The sequence below is a fragment of the Tyto alba genome, unplaced genomic scaffold (assembly GCF_018691265.1).
Source record: "Tyto alba isolate M040663 unplaced genomic scaffold, T.alba_DEE_v4.0 Super-Scaffold_42, whole genome shotgun sequence".
NCBI classification, from domain to species: domain Eukaryota; kingdom Metazoa; phylum Chordata; class Aves; order Strigiformes; family Tytonidae; genus Tyto; species Tyto alba.
Window position 1 is genome coordinate 31,287,711 of NW_024881318.1, and position 19,049 is coordinate 31,306,759.

The window sequence follows — 19,049 nt, forward strand, 5'->3', positions numbered from 1 at the left end:
GGTGCTTAAGGGAGAATTTGGCCCCAGTCAGCAATTTAACAAAGTTGAATGTGGCTATGTATTCAGCACAGGTTAGTAATCCAAGCTGAGGGACCCTCCAGCAATATACTCAGGTAACATCTGCATTTGGAATGGAGCTGCACTTCTCCAGCTCTGTCCTCCCACCCTGGATATTGTTAAAATCAAGGCTTCACAGATTGCATATACAGTCCCCTACCAGTTGCTCTCTCCTAGGTCATTATTTCATATATCTCTCTGTAACCTTAGGTGCATTTTGAACATGCAGGCCTCTGACTGAAACGTCCATCTCAGCTGTCACAATGAACTGGATCTGCAGTGAATGCAGTGGCTGAAGTGTTTCAGGGAGTGAAAAGGAGAAAAAAAAAAAAAGGGGGGGGGGCAGGGAAGAAAAAAAAAAAAATCACACTTGCAAAATTTCAGCCTTCTTCTAACATTATGATCTGATCATTTCTTACTCCTGTATTCCAACTTTCACCCCAGCGAGAACCCACAGCAGCTTACAAATTTCAACCATCACTGAAACATAGCTACATTCTATCAGAATTCAGTGGCTGTTTAACTACACACAACTGCTATACACTAGACTATTCCCCAACTCTGGGGCTCTCACCATCATATTGCCCAAGATATGATAACTGAGTGTGACCATGGGGGAGGGATTTCAGGTGCAACATGGTGATGTAAAATATAATTGGGTCTGGAGACTCCAGCTCATCTCCAGCACTGGTGACAAATAAATCATAAACGTTAATACTAAGTCAGGATCTCCAGTATCAGAATGCTCCATGACAGTTACAGGACACTGCCTTCACCTCTTCAACAGTATCTCATTTTTGTTGAGCCTGTAGGCTTAGCTATGAGTTTATAATTAACTTCCAAAATTAGCTAGCATCAGCAAATCCATCTCTTCTGTGAATGCACACATAACTCAGAAAATCTGAAGTGCATATGAGCAAGGTACATTGTGTTAATGTTTCTTAGAAAGAACCAAATACTGTTTAGCTCACAAACACACAGAAAAGACAGTAAGAGCTACCTTACAGTTATGCCTACAGGCTAGGGAGGATAATTCTTATCAGATGAATCTGTTAAAAGGTACCTCATAAATGGGTTACAAAATGAAGCTGAGAAGAGTAAGGTATTATCATTTTTATTTTAGAGCTTTACTAATTGGACCCACACCCCTACTGACAGATCCAGAAGATCTTACTATCACACAAATAAGCTACTTTAACAGAAGATGATGAAACATTTGCCAGAAGTTCAGACATAAGCTTACTTGGTCTACTACCATGCAGTTTGCATACACTTCATCACTTCTATTCAGCATGGCAGAAAGTCTGGTTGCATCAGAGAAAGTAGGTGGAGCCTTGAGTTTCCGGAGTATATCAAGGGTAGAGTGTCTCTGCTCTGGAAAAAATAAATTGTGGAAAATATGCCATTAAATCTCAAACACTTTCTACTCATGTATATATACTGCCATAAAAATGGCAAAGTTAAGCATAAGGCACCAAATCTTAGGATTACAAATTGAGTAATATTTGTGTGGCCACTCAAAAATCTGCCCATTTTGTAATTGCCTACCACTTGCTATATGTTCCCAGAAACGTAGAGTTGACAAGGCTCTAAAAGGTAAGCCAGAATCATTCATGTAACTTAAAAGTAAGTATTTCTGACTTTTGGTTAGCAAAACATTATATTTTCCACCTAAGACAGCACTTTGTAGAGATCTGCAGAAGTACATAGGACCAGTTTTGCAGACTGGGATGAATTATGCATGATTCTGGCCTATACATTAAATACATAGCATCTGATACATTATATGAACAGAATAATGATCAACTGCAGTCAAATAATGACTCTCCTAAAGCATTCTACCTACTGGGAGCAACATAAATACTAATCTTAAACCAATATAGCAGATTACTGTTCTTAAAATAAAAAACAGGAACAAAATTGTAACAGCACTGTAAATAAAATACCACTGTTAGCCCCTTTACAGGGTGATAGTAGTCTATCAAGATAGGACCCATGCACAAGATGTTTGGGATGAAAACTGCATCTGACCTGTTTTGGTACTGAAATGAGAAATTATCAGTTTCACCAGAAATCATTGACAGAAATTCAGAGTTTAATTTTCAATAGTGTGTTCATGACAGCAAATATTTTTAAAAGCTGTATGGTCTGACTCCTTACTTCATGGCTTTGAGCAGTAGAAAACCTAACAAAGTGCTACAGAAACACTGTCAGTCTGTCCTGCAGGCCCACTTCTCTTAAAGCTGCTTCTAAGTATGAAGAGCATGCACCAATCCTACATTTGGGCTGGTATTCAAGGCTTCATACTATCTTCTAAATGTAAAAGGAGCAAAATTTGACAAAGCAGAAACCAGCCTTCTTCTAGACTGCGTGAAAACAGGCTAAAAAAAAAAAATCACAGTTGTGGTGTTATTTTCCTTATTTTAAGATGCTGTAAATCAAGCATTGCCATTGGAAGTGAACTGAAATAGATTAGCATAAGAATGATGTGATAGAGAAAAGTACCATGCCCATCAATATATCCAAAACCAAAACTCTCAATAAATCTTAATTCCAGTTTGTCTATTATTGGAAATTATGCAAAAGATCCTTCTTAGTCTGCATCAGAAATTTATTTTCTGCAAAAGTGGAAAGGAAACAATACCACTAAAGGCTTTCCCCAGGCTACATTCCTAAATCAATGTAACTGCTTTTGGAAGATCACAGAATGATATAGCATGGTTTGGGTTGGAAGAGAACTTTAAAGATCACCTAGTCAAACCACTCTGACATGGGCAAGGACATTTTTCACTACATCAGGTTGTTCAAAGCCCCATCCAAGATGCCTATGACCATCAGATTGTAAGAAAATTTATAATGAAGAAATGGCACTGGATTAAAAGTTACACTTGACGATGTGTAGAGCATTAGTTCCTTTGGGAAAAAAAAAAAAATGTCATGGACCAGTGCCAAAACTGCAGTGTTACACCACAGCTTTTATTTGATTTTATGATGCTATCTCATAAAGCCCAAGAACATTAAGCTCTATACTTAGAGAAAACTGGAAATTCCCATTTAGAAATGGCACGCTATGGATTATTTGGTTTCTAGTCCTGGCAGGCCTTGTGTTTTAATACCATTAAAACATCCTTATGCTTCTCATTTTGCTTCTCCCTCCTGCAAGAATTTTAACATGATTTTAGAGACTTCCATCTTGAAGATTGCTAAAGCTACAAATCATTTCCTTATGTTTGCCAAGATCCCAAAGCCTTGGTTTATAAATAGTATAAAAGCATTGTTTTCTGCAGCAGTTCATCAGACTTTGGCAGCTAAAATCATATGGAAATGTGATTTGGCAAAACTGGCAGTACTTTCTTGTGGCAAGGAAAGCTTTCCAAGGGCTGGTCTTAAACCAACAACCAGGAAGAAAAAAAAAGTCAGACTCTCCATTGCTTCTTGTATGCTTATTACCTTCCCCAGCACACACTCCCTCTCATATATAAACCCATTGAGTACAACTGGCAAGGGCAGTATTCAGCTCCAGTACTAGACTGCAAAGGTTCAATACATATCCCTGAAAAACAGCCCAGGCTTTAGGGATTCCCAAATCACAGTGTAAACCCAAGCCTATGGAGACAGCTTCTTGACTTCAGAAACAGTCCCCACTGCTGGGATCTCCACAGTTAATGGACTGAGCTATGAATTACACACCTCGAGCCAGAAACAACAAAATCCCAATATTACTTCACATTTTTCCTTATATAGCAACTTCTGATACCACATTTTACATTATGTTAAAGTTCCATAAGAGAGTAACAACCTAAGTAATGATTTCTGAAGCAAGCTGTTGCAAATACAAGTTATACTAGAATGTGCTATCTGCAGGACTTTCTGTTAGTAAATCTTTATTGATTACCACTGCTAAATGCCCTACGTTCTTCTGGTGGTGCTCCAGTCAGTCTGTTGTTAAAGGCGAGATGTCTAAATAAATATTCATCGGGGTTTTAAATGAACAGACCAAAGGTAGCTGGTTATTTTGGACTTCATTTTACAATATGACCCCACTGTACCTCCTTATTCCCACTCCGCCTCCCAATCTCAAACACGCATAAAGGCACGAGTACATCAACTTAACACTGTAACAAGAGAAGCATTTAAAGACTTTGATGAACGTAGGGGAGAGTGTTATTAATTACACATTGACTATGCTAGTAACTTATTTCCACTGGATAGGCCTCCATAGTTTAAAAAGTGACAAACTGTCACAAACGTCCATATCACACACTGCATCCCTACAGTCCCACTAATTGCTTCCAGCCTGACTCACTGGCTACAAGTCATCTCGGTCTTGTGGAGACCATCAGTAGATCTTCCTCCAGGTTAGCATGGCAGCAGATAATAGCCTGCTGCACTGGGTATCACTAGTAACATGCAGCAAGGCTGTCCTTGCCTGAGAGATGAGGAGGATCAATAACATGCATTTTCAAAAAAAAGTCTCAAAAATCTCCCCTACCCATTCAAAATGCTTCTCATTGCAGATGCAAAACTTCAGCACAGATTATGGAAAGACAGATAAAACTCACAGGGCAAACTGGCACTTCTTGTGAGATGGAGGTGTCCCAAAGTTTTAGCTCTGAAAGGTGTTGGTAATGGATGTCAAGATGCTTACTAAAGTAAAAGTGACCTGAACACAACACAGCAGGATTGACTTTGGTACCAAAACAACCCAGCAAGTACAGCTCAACAAGCTGATCTGCCTGCCAGAGCTGAACGCTCTCCAGCTGTACACTCTGCCATGACCACAGAAAAAGAATTAAATAAAGGCATGTCTGCTTTAGCAGAGCCTGTGGCTCTCTGCCATCTGCCTGGTAAACAGACATGAAAGATGTATGCGTTATTTAGATGTAGGTGAACAAAAGCCACAGTGCAGGGAAGAATAATGTCCAAACATGGATAAAATAAAAAACCTTGACCAATGAATAACTAGGCACGAGACCTCTACATCTTCTGTAATGTTGTCAAAGTTATACAGTAAAGGCTGAACATTTTACCAGGAACAAAAGCTTATAAAAATACTTTTAAAAACCACACAATCATCATAGCAATAATTCAAAACATGCTTTATGTTGGCGTAAGGAAATGTATAGCCTTGAATGACCTGTGTCAGAAAATGGCAAGAACATAACACTGACTGTTAAAAATCAAACCTTAAATCTTTCTGTGAGACAGCACACAGCAAAAGAGAAATGAAGTACATCAACATGACCAAGACAGGAGCCAGGAAAGAAATTACAAATTCCCTTCTCTACATACAACGAATAGTTTTCAGACAGTTCATCACATTTAACCCCAGCAATCTGAGCAGGGGTTAATGTATAACTGGAAGTAACAGAGCTATGAAGTCAGTGAAAAATGCAGACAGCTAAGCACATGGGTCAGACAGGACTACAGAAATACTCCTCTAAATCCAGAAGCAATAAGCTGAATTTGGAGAAAGAAGTCCACATGTTCCTGGCGAGGGGCCAACCAAAGTGACATGCATTATCTGTAGACATGGACCATACAACCAGTTTCAGTGAGGGATCTGCATGCCTAATTCAGGTATCTTAGTGCTTCATTCAGACAGTGCAATTACTCATGACAGCAAAATTAAGCAACTACATAAGACTAGTATTACATAGAGGGTAAAGAGATGTGGGCTTTGTGGTGCTTTTGTCATAAAGACAAACATTTAACTGTCCTAAATCTGTGGAATGGAAATCAAACCACAGTGTTTCCTATATACTGCATGGAGAGGATCAGGCATCTGGATGCTAGAAATCATACCATAATGTTCAAGATGTGGTCCTAAAGTAGCCACTAAGAAACATTGAGGATGAAGGCACTTGTCAATCACTGACTTTGATCTTTGTCACCTAAATGTGGGATTCAAGAAAGTATCCCTTTCCAAAATGGGATTCACAGCCCTGACCTCCCTCCCTGAAGCAAGCATGTTACCTTCTATACTAATGATTACACAAACAGAAATAAGTTGGTGTCTCATTTTATACAATAGTACAACTGATAAAGTACTTTGGTGCTTAGTTTCAATTCCCACTTCTGCCCAAGTGAACTGGATGCATAAGTCCCACCTCCCAGCACAGTGGGACAGACTTGTCAGAGACAGATATTTTCAGCACCCATGAAAGTTGTTAAAGCTTTCAAAAAGGTTCTGGGGGTCACTACCTCTGAAAAGGTAGGACTATGCAGTGCAAGGTGAAGGGAGAAGAGACCTGCCTTCTGGCCATTGCACATTAAATAACAAAATAAATAGCATTAGGGGTCTTGAAGTAAGGAACAAAACTTAGACACCCGCCCCAGCCCAATCACTAAGACACAGTCATGTTCACATTCTCTGTTAAGCCTAATTAGCCTTTAATAATGCCAGGCACCCACAGCCTCAGCAGCAAGGGAGGAAGTCTGCAATGCATGGCCCCGAAGGTGCACAGCCTGCACTTGGTCCCTGACGGCCCCCAGGATTTCAGGGGCAGGGCAAGGGCTCCACCACTCAGTCTGAGAGGTCCCCAAGCAGGGACAAAAGCTGACCTTGGGGCATGTAGGGAACTTAAAATCTGAAAACATTGATGCATATGGTGCAAAGTGGCATGTGAGACTTTCCACTTTGGACTCTCCCACCAGAGGTCTGCACTGCTCCCCTGCTTACCACAGGGGAGCAACCCCAGTCTAGGAAACCAACAGCCTTCTGATTCAGAGGAGAAGGGAGGAGGCTGACATTTCATTGCCCAGATCAGCTAGAGCAACCTATGCAGGTTCACAACAATGAGTTTCGAGGTGGAGAGAAAGAATCCCGCACCACTTCCTGCTGGGCATGACAAGTGTTTTGTTCACTAAGACCCAAATTTCTGTATGAGGAAAATGCAGCTGTGAGGTACGTGCCCCATACCTGTGTGCCAGGATCAACTGGCCATGTTCAGATACTATCAGAAAAAAAACACGTATAATCAGCACAGATCATGAGCCTCCTGTCCCCTTGCAGAGGCACTTCTCCCACCCCATGGACAGCCAGTATTTCAATTCCCCAAGCACAGGTGAACCCTCGGATTTTAGCACTAAAACATGCACATGCACCCAAGAGCACCTTCATGCTCCAATATATGGTCAGTTGTTCATACAAGCCATGTGTGTTGGTTTACTATTAACAGGGATGGGAAACAAGATGCAATACTATAACATGCAAACACCAGACCTCTATACAGTTCTTTACAACAGATGAAGTATTTAAAAAAAAAAAAAAAACTGTCTAAAGGTAAAATAAATAACAATAAAAGTGTCAAAGAAGATGTGTGCGCTGCTACAGCATTTTCAGATAAAACAAATCCTCATGAGAGAGGGAAAGAGCACACACAATGCAACTTGCAACCCATTTCACCTTCTTGACAAGCTGCATGTGCATCATACACATTGCAGAAACTCCTGTGTGCTTGCGAAACACTGGATGTCCCAATGAATAAAAGTAAAAAGTTCAGAAAGTGCTACGCATGTTAAAATGTGCATTCTGTATGTATTTTTCACTCTAAAACTAGGTCATAGTCTCAGTCTGTGTAAATATGATTCTCCTGGCTCGTTGACTTTAATGACACTGATGGATCTTACCTCTCATTTTTTTTCCCTTTCTGAAACACAAAAAAGCAATTTTATGGAGGGAAGCACAAATCACATTTCTGCCATTCTTTCTCTTCATTTCTTTGTTTTTAAATGTAGTAAAAATTTATCTTTCCTCATTAAAGCTTTCAATGATAATTCTTCCTAACATAAACTTGCTGGTCAGTGCCTTTCAACCTCCTTAAAACCCCCTTTATCATACTGACAACATTTATAACACTTACTTCTCAAAGACTTCTCCACTAAGGAGGACAATGTCTAACTGTGCAAAGACAGCAACTGACCCTGGCACCAAAGAGAGTAACTGACCCTTTCACTTTCTCTTACAGAAAGCAAAAGATTTCCCTCTTCATTCTGGTAAGATTTTTGTACATAATTTAAAAAAAAAAAAAATCCTGTTAGCTGTTGAGGCATTTTTGAATTACCAGATTCTCCCTACACGAAAACAACTGTAACCAGCAGAGCTTTCTGCAGCCACTGCCATGCCGTGAAGCTCACAGGGTATCCGAGCTGCTCAGTGAGAGCTACACATACAACCAGAAGGAAAAAAAAAAAAAAAAAAGCCCTAAGAGATTAAAGAAATAAAAACAATTTTAAAGAACAGTACATAATTTGGAGAATATATTTTGTTTTTACTTAACAAATTCCAACACCATTATCCACAAAAGAATAACTAACAGTGAGGTCGACTTTTGAAAGAAAATCTACCTCATGCAAGCTGTTTATAGGCACCTGCACACAACCAGACATTGAAAAGGAGGCAGAGCTATTAAGCAAGAGTCATTTAAAAGAAGACAGCTTTTTCTACCTGGTTTGGATGCCCTTCTTCGAATCCTCATCTTAGGTAAGGAAGGCCAAGAGTAATTAAAAGGTGAATCAGAGTCTGAGTCCATTTTTGTGCTAAATAAACAGAGAGCAGATTCCCGAAGTTGCACTTTGTTGTTCTCAAGAGCAAGTCAAGTCTAAGAGTGATGTAAAATAAAGGAATGGACAAAGAAGGATCAAATTGCCCACTAAACACAGGGGAGGGAGAAGCTGTAAATGTTTGCTCTCTTCAGGCGTCCAGGCATGTAGACAGATCAGGCTACAAATATTAAGGCAGAAGCAAGGAGGTTAAAGTATGAGAGCTTCACGTGGAGCTGTTGCATCGTGGTCCAGAGCTATTTGAAAGGTCACTGTGTGCCAATGAATCATTAACTCACCTTTCCATTTTGATGTAAATGAAAACAATAGGAGCCAAGTAAGGAATGAGAAAATAGGTCTCAAAAGTAAACAAACTATTGCAAGCTTTTTCAGAGCTTTGTTTCCATGTTAAAGTGGGGTTTACTTACAAGGACACTCCAATTAAGGATAGGCAAAATGCTAGAATTAAAGAAGCTAAAGATTAACAGTAAGGTAAGAGTACTCATCAGTCTGCTGGACCCCATATTACTGCAGAGCAATACCCACCCCCCCCTCAGTCTTTACAACTTTGGCAGACCTTTGGATGTTGCAGCTGGAAATGAAGCGATAACCCACTCAAAATCTGTCACTCCCATTTTCTAGCTCAAATGAGCTTAAACCTTAAGTGTTACAAAGAAAGATTACACTGTCATTAGAGGAGGTCTCTTTCCAGTACTATGTAGTCTGAATAGTATTTTCTCCTTCACACAGTCACCAAGTTAGACAGTGAATCATAAGGATTTTGTGGAGCTGGCACCTTTACAGCTCTGGTCTAACCTCACAGCAATGCACAATGCAGCTAGTGACTAATTTACAACAAATCCTCCATTCTTATACAGTCTCCCTGAACAACTCATAGGCAATTAGTATTCAGTAGGAACTCATTATCCCTTCCCCCAACATCTTTACACTACACAAACTACTCTTTTTTTTAAAACAGGATCAAATGTGGCTAAACAAGAGCTAATACAAAAATAACATGTCCACTGTTTCTTAACCAACACCACCAAACATTTCTTTTAGTTACCCCACAATGTATGTGGTTTTGTATTCCACATAAAGGAGAAGAGGGAATGTGGATCAGCTTAAATGTCAGTTTTTGGAAGATGATGACAAGCTTGTTAACATTCCTTACTTCACTTCAATTATTTTTCAGGCTGCTGAGGTCTGCAATGCTACTTCTGTATTATGTTTCAAGTGATTCCTCAATCCGCATTTCAGTCAGAGATAACAACATATTTGTTGAAAGAAAATAATGCAATTCAAATGCAAATTTAATTCAAAATGCATTAGAAAAATATCATTCAGGTTTTCAGGGATAAAATAATTATTATACAAGCACTTCATAAAGTGCAGAAATCACATAAAACACAGTTGAAACATATCATTGTTCTGCCCTTCCCTCAACTGAAGTTCTGCCAGCTTTGTCAGGCCTGAAAAGAATAATTTGCCCCAGACGCTGGAAGCCTTAGACTTTCACTTTAAATATTAGACACTCCCATAGACTTTGTTTGATTTATATATATAATTAACAGCCCCAGGGAATTACAACAGACAATGGATGACTGAAAATACAGAGAGGATATAAATCCATGCTTTAAGCATCCACTTCAAAATATCTCCACTCCCTGGAATGTCAGGTTCAAATTGCACTGATAAATCCCCTGGGCATACGGAAATGCAAGCGCTGACGTACACCCTCCCACCTGCACACCATCCAGGGCACTCTCCTGCCTCCCATCACGGCTGCAGTTTGAGAGAAAAGGAAAGGATGGATCATATTTGTTGGATAACTTGTTCGTTTAGGAAATGTCTTCCCAACTGCTTCAACACAAAATATTTCCCCTCTACGCAGCAATTTTTCCTGCCCCCTCTCATCAGATGTATCTAATGCCAACCAGAATAAAAGTCTTAGTTTCAGGCGTGTACAAAAGGCAGCACTCCATGGGAGAACAGCAGTTTACATGTAGACAGCTGTATGTTTTACACTGGCTTAAAAATGTCTCACCCTTCGATTTTAGCAATTATTCCTCTGCTCTACTTTATAAGAAATAGTAAATTTTGCTTACTTCTGTGATATCCCCATTTGTGCATCTTTTCTCTAAATTGACCAATTCTGGCTTTTTTCACTTATACATTCCACTAAAATACACCTACTCACTCCCACTGGTCTTCCTGGACTTCTGTTTAGTCCAGGGAAGGATAACTAGAACTGAACAAAACACTCACAATGCGGAAATGCAGCCGATGTATTTAATGGCATTAAAATATTTTACATGCCGAGACATTTACTTTCCTGAATGACCTCTGTACACTGCATAAATGTTTTCACTGACTGTTCAGTTATTGCCTGCTCCCTCCCCTAAAATAGCAGCTTTCATTTAGAACCTTCTAATACAAATGAGTAATTAAGGATTGTTAAATATTTTTTCAACAGCAGCCCTATTACATAACACTCAGAGAATCCAGCTACTAAATTTCTGCTATAATAAAATCCTCATCATTTACTTCTGCCATTTATTCTCTATTTCTTGGGCAAGTTCTAAGGCTTTTTTCACACACTTACTGCAATCTCCCCTCAATAGGATCTTGCACAGGAATTTGTCAATGGCAGTCTGAAAGTGCAGATAAATTACCAACCTTAACCCCTATTTCTGAAGGGTTAATTGAATATAATTCATGTTATTTGCTCTGTTCGGGCCTTGTGAAAGATGATTTTTTTCTAGTTTGTAGAACTACTTTATGCAGCCATGAAAGATCCCATGCTGGTTTTTGCCACAAAGAAGGGCTTTGCCTTACAGTTTTTGGCTAAAAGTAATTTTCTTCCCCATTTTTGCACTTTGTGGGATGATCCAACCCACTTTTCACCTGCTACTCTTTGTTTCCAAAGTGCATGCAGCTGGCACAGAGATCTGGAAGCTTATGAGATAAAAGGTGCTTTCTAGCTGGAAAATTTTAACCTTACTTTCCACTGAAAAAATGTTCTCAATTATGTATACCAAGGTATAGATGTGAAGATAAAGAACAAGTGGGGTATTTGTGTGCATTACCTAAGGCTAATGCTTTTGATAAATAATGTAATGCCTTAAATTCTTTCACCAAATGCTTGCCAAAACACATCCGTATGACATAAATGTTTTTCAGAGTTATTACAGTCTATTGTCTATTGTCTGACCATTCCTGCGGCTCGTGGCAAGACAGAAGGAAGCAGAGGAATGTCACCAGCATCCGCAGCCTCCGTGGAACAGCACTGTCACCCCCCACCCCCTCCCGGTGCTCTCAGAGGACAGCCCCGCAGCACCAAGCGGGTGGGCTCCCTCTCCCCAAACACTGCTAAACCATGGACTGGCAGTTCTCTCTCAGGCAGACCAGAAGGAGACAAATCCTCTGGGCCCAGTGCCCCCTCCCCACATGGAGAAGGGATGTACACAGGATGGAAAGCAGGACTACTGACACTGCAGACAGGGCTGGAGAGGGTCTCTGCTGGACACATATGAGATGAGAGCTGCCTGAACGATAGCTCGGCCAAAAATGCCCTGCCGAGTTTGCTCTGGGCAGAGTCTCCCCTGACATTAGGGATGAAGTTGATTCCCCCCAGCTGTGTTCTGCCCCAGGACCAGCAGAGCCTGCAATCACTTCCCAAAGCTGCAGAGAAAACTCTGACAAGGAAAGATGGTGTAGAAAAGTGATCTTCTCCAGCAGTCTCTGGGACCCACAGGTACACACAGCTTTCCTGCCTTCTTCACTCCATTGTTTTTACTAGTTAAAGCACATCTTCCCAAAGAGAGGATCAGTACCTGGACAAAATATCTGCATTACCCTACATTAGACTTAACAATCATGTTGAAAACTCAGCAAATATGAATTAAAAGCAAAACATTACCAACCAGATCCCACACACCGAGCACGCTCCAACTCTGATGCTTTTTCCACCTGCCAACAGCAATGAAGTGATGGCTGTGCAGACTGCTGTTGGCAATGGCCTCACACATCTCATAGGATGCCTTGACACACACATTATTTTTACTACTTCTCTACCAAAGACCTGAGTCTTCCATATGAAAGTTTATACTGGAATAGTCAGAAAAACTTTGCCACATCACTATTCTCCCTTTCCCAAATCACTGATGAACTGATCATTGAAAAACACAGAACCAAGCCCGGATCCTTAAGATCTTGGCAGATGACCTTCGCAAATTGTTTTTATGATTTTCCTTATTGCTAAATTTCCAGTGGCTGACTCATGCATTCAGTTTAGGGAACCGGCCCATTTATTTCCTTAGTTTGTGAACACAGATCTGTTGAGTCCTCCCACAAGTAACACAGCAATTCGGGATTTAAACTACTGTTCAACAGTGGAACCCAAAAAGTCCAGGCAGGCAGTCACTGCTTATCATCACTGCCCAACATATGGCATTATTTGATGGATCTCATCCCTCCCACTAGTGCTCCACAGCAGGCTCCCCATCCCACATCACCCACAGAGGAATAGGGCTGGGAAGTGCAGGGAGCAGGGCAGGTGAAGGACAAGTGGGGAGTTTCTTGCACTGCACCATTTCCCTTGCAAACACACCTGATTTCCACCGTTTCAACCCTGATGAAGCCACAGCTTTCAATAAGGTGAAAGACCATTAGCATTCAGCATCATGAAGCCTCCTCCTCCCTCTACCAGTTTAAAGCAGCAGATTTTGCTCTCCCAGGAAAGGGTAGTCCCAGGTGAATTCAGGTATCAAACTCAGGCACATTATGACATAAGAATAAATGGCCCGGACCTCCCTAGCCCCCAACCTTCCACTCGCACCTCCCCTTGTACAGGTGTTCTCCACACTTCCATTCAAACAGCTGATGACAAAACCCACCCACGCTAGGGACCTCTTTTCTGTAACAAGCGTCTCCTACAGATGCTGTGTTGACAGGTACCAGAAATATTAATGAAAAATACAAAATAACAATACAGTACTATAAATTTGGGTCGATTTTTTGTTGACTTATTTGTGCAGTTTGTTGGTCACTAACCTAGAAATGAACATAGAACAGCTGCCACCTTCACAGATACCCTGCTGAGAGTGGCAGGTCACCCTACCCGTCTCTGAAATGCTGTTCTATACAGACCCTTAAGTTTACTGAAACACTCCACAGTCACAGCAGGCTGCAGGAGAAGCAGAGTCAATTTGTGTGTGCTGCTTTCTGGATTGCTTTAAGATAGACTGCCCATCCAAGAGTTTTTATGCTCCACTGCATTTACTTCCACATGGATATATCCTTTTACCAACCCCAGACAGGGCACATGGAATAACAATGCTGCTTCAAACCATCCAGACTGAAATGACACCATGCTATCTAAATTTGCTCCTTACTACTGTATATTTCTAATTACAGTGTGAATTATGAAATGAATTCTTAATGGTTTATTCTAATGTTTCCTTTGAAACAAGGGTGACAACTACAGTTAGAACAGCTCTAACAAGAATAACACTTTCATGATAAAAATACCATGTTCATGATATTAACTGAATGGTGCATTATCCTACAAAGAGCTATTAGCCATACTTACCTCTTTTGAAAAGCAACTGCTTGTAAGTTGTGGTACTTAAATCTTGTTTCTTTGATAAACTAAAGGAGCACTGTACCTTTAAAAATTTAAAAGAAACAGCTTTCCATAGATTATACTAGTACTTCAAGATCCTTGGAGAACACCCACAAGATTGGGATGAAGAAGGACTCAGAGTTTTTAAAAAATTGAGGCAAAAACATGACCTTTGCCCAATCCTGACTCAGTGTAGCTCCAAAGAGCTAGTGGGCATGCACACTGCATTATCTCAGGCTTTATCCCAAACTCTTTGTGTTGTTCCACCACCAGGATTTCACAGCATTCCTCCAACTCTGACCTTTCTGATGTCTGGCTCATGACTGCAGATTTATTTTTTTTTTTTTCCCTTTTTTTACAGCACCATTCATCTGATGTGGTCTAGGATAACAAGTTCAGTTTAGGATAACAAGCTCATTAATACTACTTTCACGTGACAGCGGTCAGTATGCCCTGACTTTTGAAACAACTACTAAGCACTTCCAACGAAGTACATAAAGAGATAATTTGCCTAAAAGCTCTCCTTGTTCAGTGTCTAGTCACGTCAGAACACTAGCTGGGATATGCAATTCAAATATGGATGGAAAGCTGGTCACTTCTTGTCCCGTACCATGATGAAAAGCTCACTTGAGTTCATTTTCAGAAGCTTGAGAACTAAGGGCTAGAGTCAATAAAAATCTCTTGATGGTTTCAGCTTCATGGAGGCCTGTGCGAGCCCCAGCAACATGGAAAGCACACATGGCCTCACATGAAAGCAAACCCAAGCTTGACTTGGGCCTCGCTCTTACTGAAGTTTCGCCAACAACTTGGTTGTTGAGTCCACACTTACACTGGCAGCCTGCACAGCCAGAAAGTTCACCAAAGACCCATCTCATTAAAAATCCAATTTTTCATGTTTCAAGGAAGACTTCAAGGGAAGGGCTGCCTCTCAAGGAGGAAGAAAGCTGAGAAATGTGTTCATGTGTGAACTTTCAAGACTACAACTGTTTTCCTCACAATGTATTTCTGGATTATATTTCACATTTAAGGAGTAATTTGACATTAGATACATCCCAGATTGTTTATTTATGTTAGCGTGAAATAAAACTGGGCAGAAGACAGACAAAAGAGCTTATTTAAACATCAGGGGGGAAAAAAAAAAAAAGTGTCTTTTTGAAGAATTATTTTGTTCAGCAAATTTGTTTTGGATTTTAGGCAGAGGAGGACGACAAGTTCTGGGAAACCAGACAGCACATGTTTGTAACTTGTTCATTTTTCTTTCTGTCTTCCTTTTGAGGTTAGCTTGAATTATAATGTCTCAGAAAATCAAGAGTGTAGGAAACTCCAAGAAACAAGAACGATCTTGTTTTAGTGCCTAATGCTGCTTCTTCCAGATTTCTCCACAGCTTTTTAATTAATCTCAGTTCAGGCTCACATCCCAGGAAGATTTTACGTCCCACATCTTCTGTAGCTCTCAACTATTCTGCAATATTCAATATTTAGTTGTTTATAGACACTCCAAACAAATTAGAATGTTTTATCTACTGAAATAAACTACTGCCACATTTAAATGTTGTTTAAATGTTGCTTCTGGAAGGACTGACAGATCAATCTCAAATTAAGCCTCTCCTCTCCAAGGTTCAAGGAACCATGCAAAGGTTTTGCAGAAGTAGGAGCAGTAATATAAAGATCTCTGAAAGCTGCAGCAAAAAAGGACAGACTGCAATTATCATTAGCTGCAGTAATAGCTCTGCAGTTTTCTTCACATATTTCTCTGCAATTTTCAGATCACCTACCTTTTGACTAAAAATTAGTTTTTAAAAAAGCTTCCTTTACCACAAACTGACCTTCCAGAACATCTTCAGCACAACCAGCCTGAGTATTTGCATGTCTCTAATCACCCAAGTTATTTCAGTGACTCTTTCTCACCTCACTCTCTGGTCTTTCCTGTTTCAGGTGAAAAACACAGGGACACAGGGAAAAGAAAGGTGGCATGTCCAAGGTCCTACTGTAAGCCCATTAAGGAGAGAAACTAAAGCAAAGGTCTAAAGGTCCTGGACTCGAGGTGCTACAACTGGATCACCCAACCTCTCTCAAAACATACATAAGGAAAAGATAGGATTGAAAGCTGCCAGGAAAACATAAAAATGAACAACACAAACAGAAAATACCTGCGTAACCTTAATCACAGGACCCTTGTAACTGTCTCAAATAGGCAATACTTAACTTGTAACTCACTTTTATCTATCAATAGCCATAAAAATATTTCCTGTAGTTCCAGTGTCAAAATAGGCACACTTGACTCAAAACATTTCCAAATGCAAACATTCTGCCCACCAAAAAACAAACGCAAATGAACACTAAAAAAAGGAGTGAAAGATGTGACCACAATAAGTAGAAAAACTAATCGTTTTGCAGACCTAACAAAAAGTGCGCAAAGGCAGGACTCGTCAGCAGGACCATGCTCTTTTCTATCTTAAAAAACCCACACCTTTTAAAGTCTCACCAACTACAATAAGGAAATCTAATTTAAAAAGAACAAAACAGCAATACTGAAACCAGATTTTTCTGCAGATTACAGTGCAGCCCTACTGGTTTACACAGAGAAGATGATCATTATGTTCTGTTCCTTAAACTGATCTGTGGTTAAACTGGGGTTTCTGTGGAACCATGAAAATCAAAAGGCAGACTACTAAAAACGTTTTGTAGCTGCCTGGTCACATACACCAAACTGCCAAAAATTTGGCATCAGTATTTTTATCTCTCAAAGTGCAAATGTGGCTTGAAGAATTTTCTCACCACCGGCAGAGAAAACAGAATATATTAGACAGACATCACTAGGTCACTGGCACTGTAACTAGGAGATCAGGGAAAATATTTTGAAAAATTAACATCATCCTGCCTTCCTAAAGTTTAAGAGGAATAAATAAAAAGCTGTATTTCCTTGGAAGAAAAACTGGGGGTTAGATTTCTCTTACTGGAAAAAGGAAACTTTTGCCACTTTATAAATGGGTCTTCTGAACATCCTCTTTCCAAACCAGCTAAGCAAAACAGGAAGGAATTATAAATGTTTAAAAACACATGCCCAGCTAACACTGTCACATGCCCAACAGTAACAGCATTCAGCTGTCACCTCCTAGACTCTCTCCCAAAATGTACAGGGTTGCTGACTCTGAAGATGACAATGCCTGGCAATAATACATATGCTTAATATTGAAAGAAAAAAAAAACAACTTTTTTTGTTGCTTTCCATTTTGTTTCTTTCATTCACTCTTCCCAACTGATCCTGGTTTTGTCTCTCAATATTTCCAATGTGTTTTCTTTCACCAAAAAAAAAAGTTGTTGCTGTTTTTTTTTTTTTATCTCTCTTGTAAACACAAAACAGATCTTTAACAATTTCCAGAGGAGACAGGAAAGAAGCTTGGCAGGTATAACTAGCACTGAACTCAGGAGCCTTCATACAAATGCATGTTTGACCTGGTCTAACATCCTGTTGCGTCCCACAGTTTACTCCTATTCCTTCAATTCCTGAATATGGCAAACCCAAAAACCATTGTCTGTAGCTCATGTGGCTTCTTATTGGCCTGTCCCCACCCTGACACTTACAGGCGTAGGACCCCAAGGGCTCTCCAGTGATCTTGGAGGATGTGAAGCATCTTGCACAAAAAATTGAACTACAGTTCTCAAAATGGAACTGCAAGACTCAAATAGTGCCTAAGGCAGCCAGGTCCCAACCCAAAGATGAAGAAGACGGGGAGCAAGGAGAGTTGGTACCCTTTTAACATCTTACCAACTGTTGAGAGTTCCCCTGCAAAGATATTCCCAAAACTTTGTTGGGTGTGGGGAAAGAGCCAGCATGGTCAATATGCTTGAAAGGGCAGGTTGGGGAAGAAAACAAAGAGCAGGAACAGCAGAGCCCTTCCAGGAGCCACCACTTCTTTAATGGTCCCATCCAACCCAAACCATGCCATGATAAGACTGATTTTTAGTAAAGCTTTCTAAATGCAAGAACCACATGAAAAAAGAAGTGCGAAGCAGAAGTCACGGAATTTGTACCCATTCAAAGAGCACTCACATACTTGCTGTTAGAAGTCCTCTTTGATTTACACATCCAACTTCCTAGTGAGATTCCAGAGTTTGCTCATTTCTATTCTTCACTCAAACCTCCCTAGTTGTTTTCCCTCTTCCTCTCCCCCACTGACAACCATTTCCATTTCTCTCCTCCCCCACTGCATGCTTTTCCTGCCAAAAACTTCACCATGTAACAACATTGCCAAGCAAACAATTTTCTAAAAAGTAGTTTAAAACAATCCAGGGTAATAAAACTACAATATTTAGCGATATAGCTATATGAGTCAGGTTAGAACATATACTGACTTTTACATTCAAATAAAGCAATAAAACGAGATTAAGTCAATTAATAAATTTCTGCTTGTCACAAAACTCTATTTCCACCCTTCTTTGTCCCTCCCCACTTCCACCTTTTACTGCACACCCATCAGCCTGCTCATTCCCCAGCCTGCATTTCAGCCCCATCAGATCTCACATGAAGTGCTGACTAGAAGCCCTTCAGGCCCTGTTGAGGTCAATGGCAAAATCCCATTGGATGTCTGTGTTATGAGCATTTCAGCCAACTTGAGTACGCAACTGGGAGATGGGCAAGCAGAGCCCACAGTGCAGCCGGCAGCAAGTCCACGCTCCAGTCCCTGCACAGGGTAACCAAACTCTCAATTACAATGACTTACTTCTAAAGCAAGCAGCAGCTTCTCCACAAACAAGTCAACTTCTTAAATGTACTACTAATTAATAAGAATTTAGGGAAAAGACAGAGGATTGGTTCTTT

The 19,049-nt window shown here is 40.3% G+C and overlaps 1 protein-coding gene across 9 annotated transcripts in view; it reads right to left on the minus strand.

Moving 5' to 3' along the window:
- The window catches only part of ARHGEF28 (Rho guanine nucleotide exchange factor 28), a 134,257-nt gene that overhangs the window by 59,764 nt on the left and 55,444 nt on the right, over positions 1-19,049 (minus strand). For 7 of the 9 annotated variants that reach the window (XM_042804848.1, XM_042804847.1, XM_042804846.1 and 4 more), the window contains one exon: positions 1,301-1,431. In XM_042804848.1, the coding sequence (XP_042660782.1) occupies positions 1,301-1,431 (131 nt within the window). Of the gene's footprint in view, positions 1-1,300; positions 1,432-8,506; positions 8,622-19,049 lie in introns of those variants that run through there. The other 2 variants (XM_032986381.1, XM_032986358.1) reach the window with 1 other exon arrangement.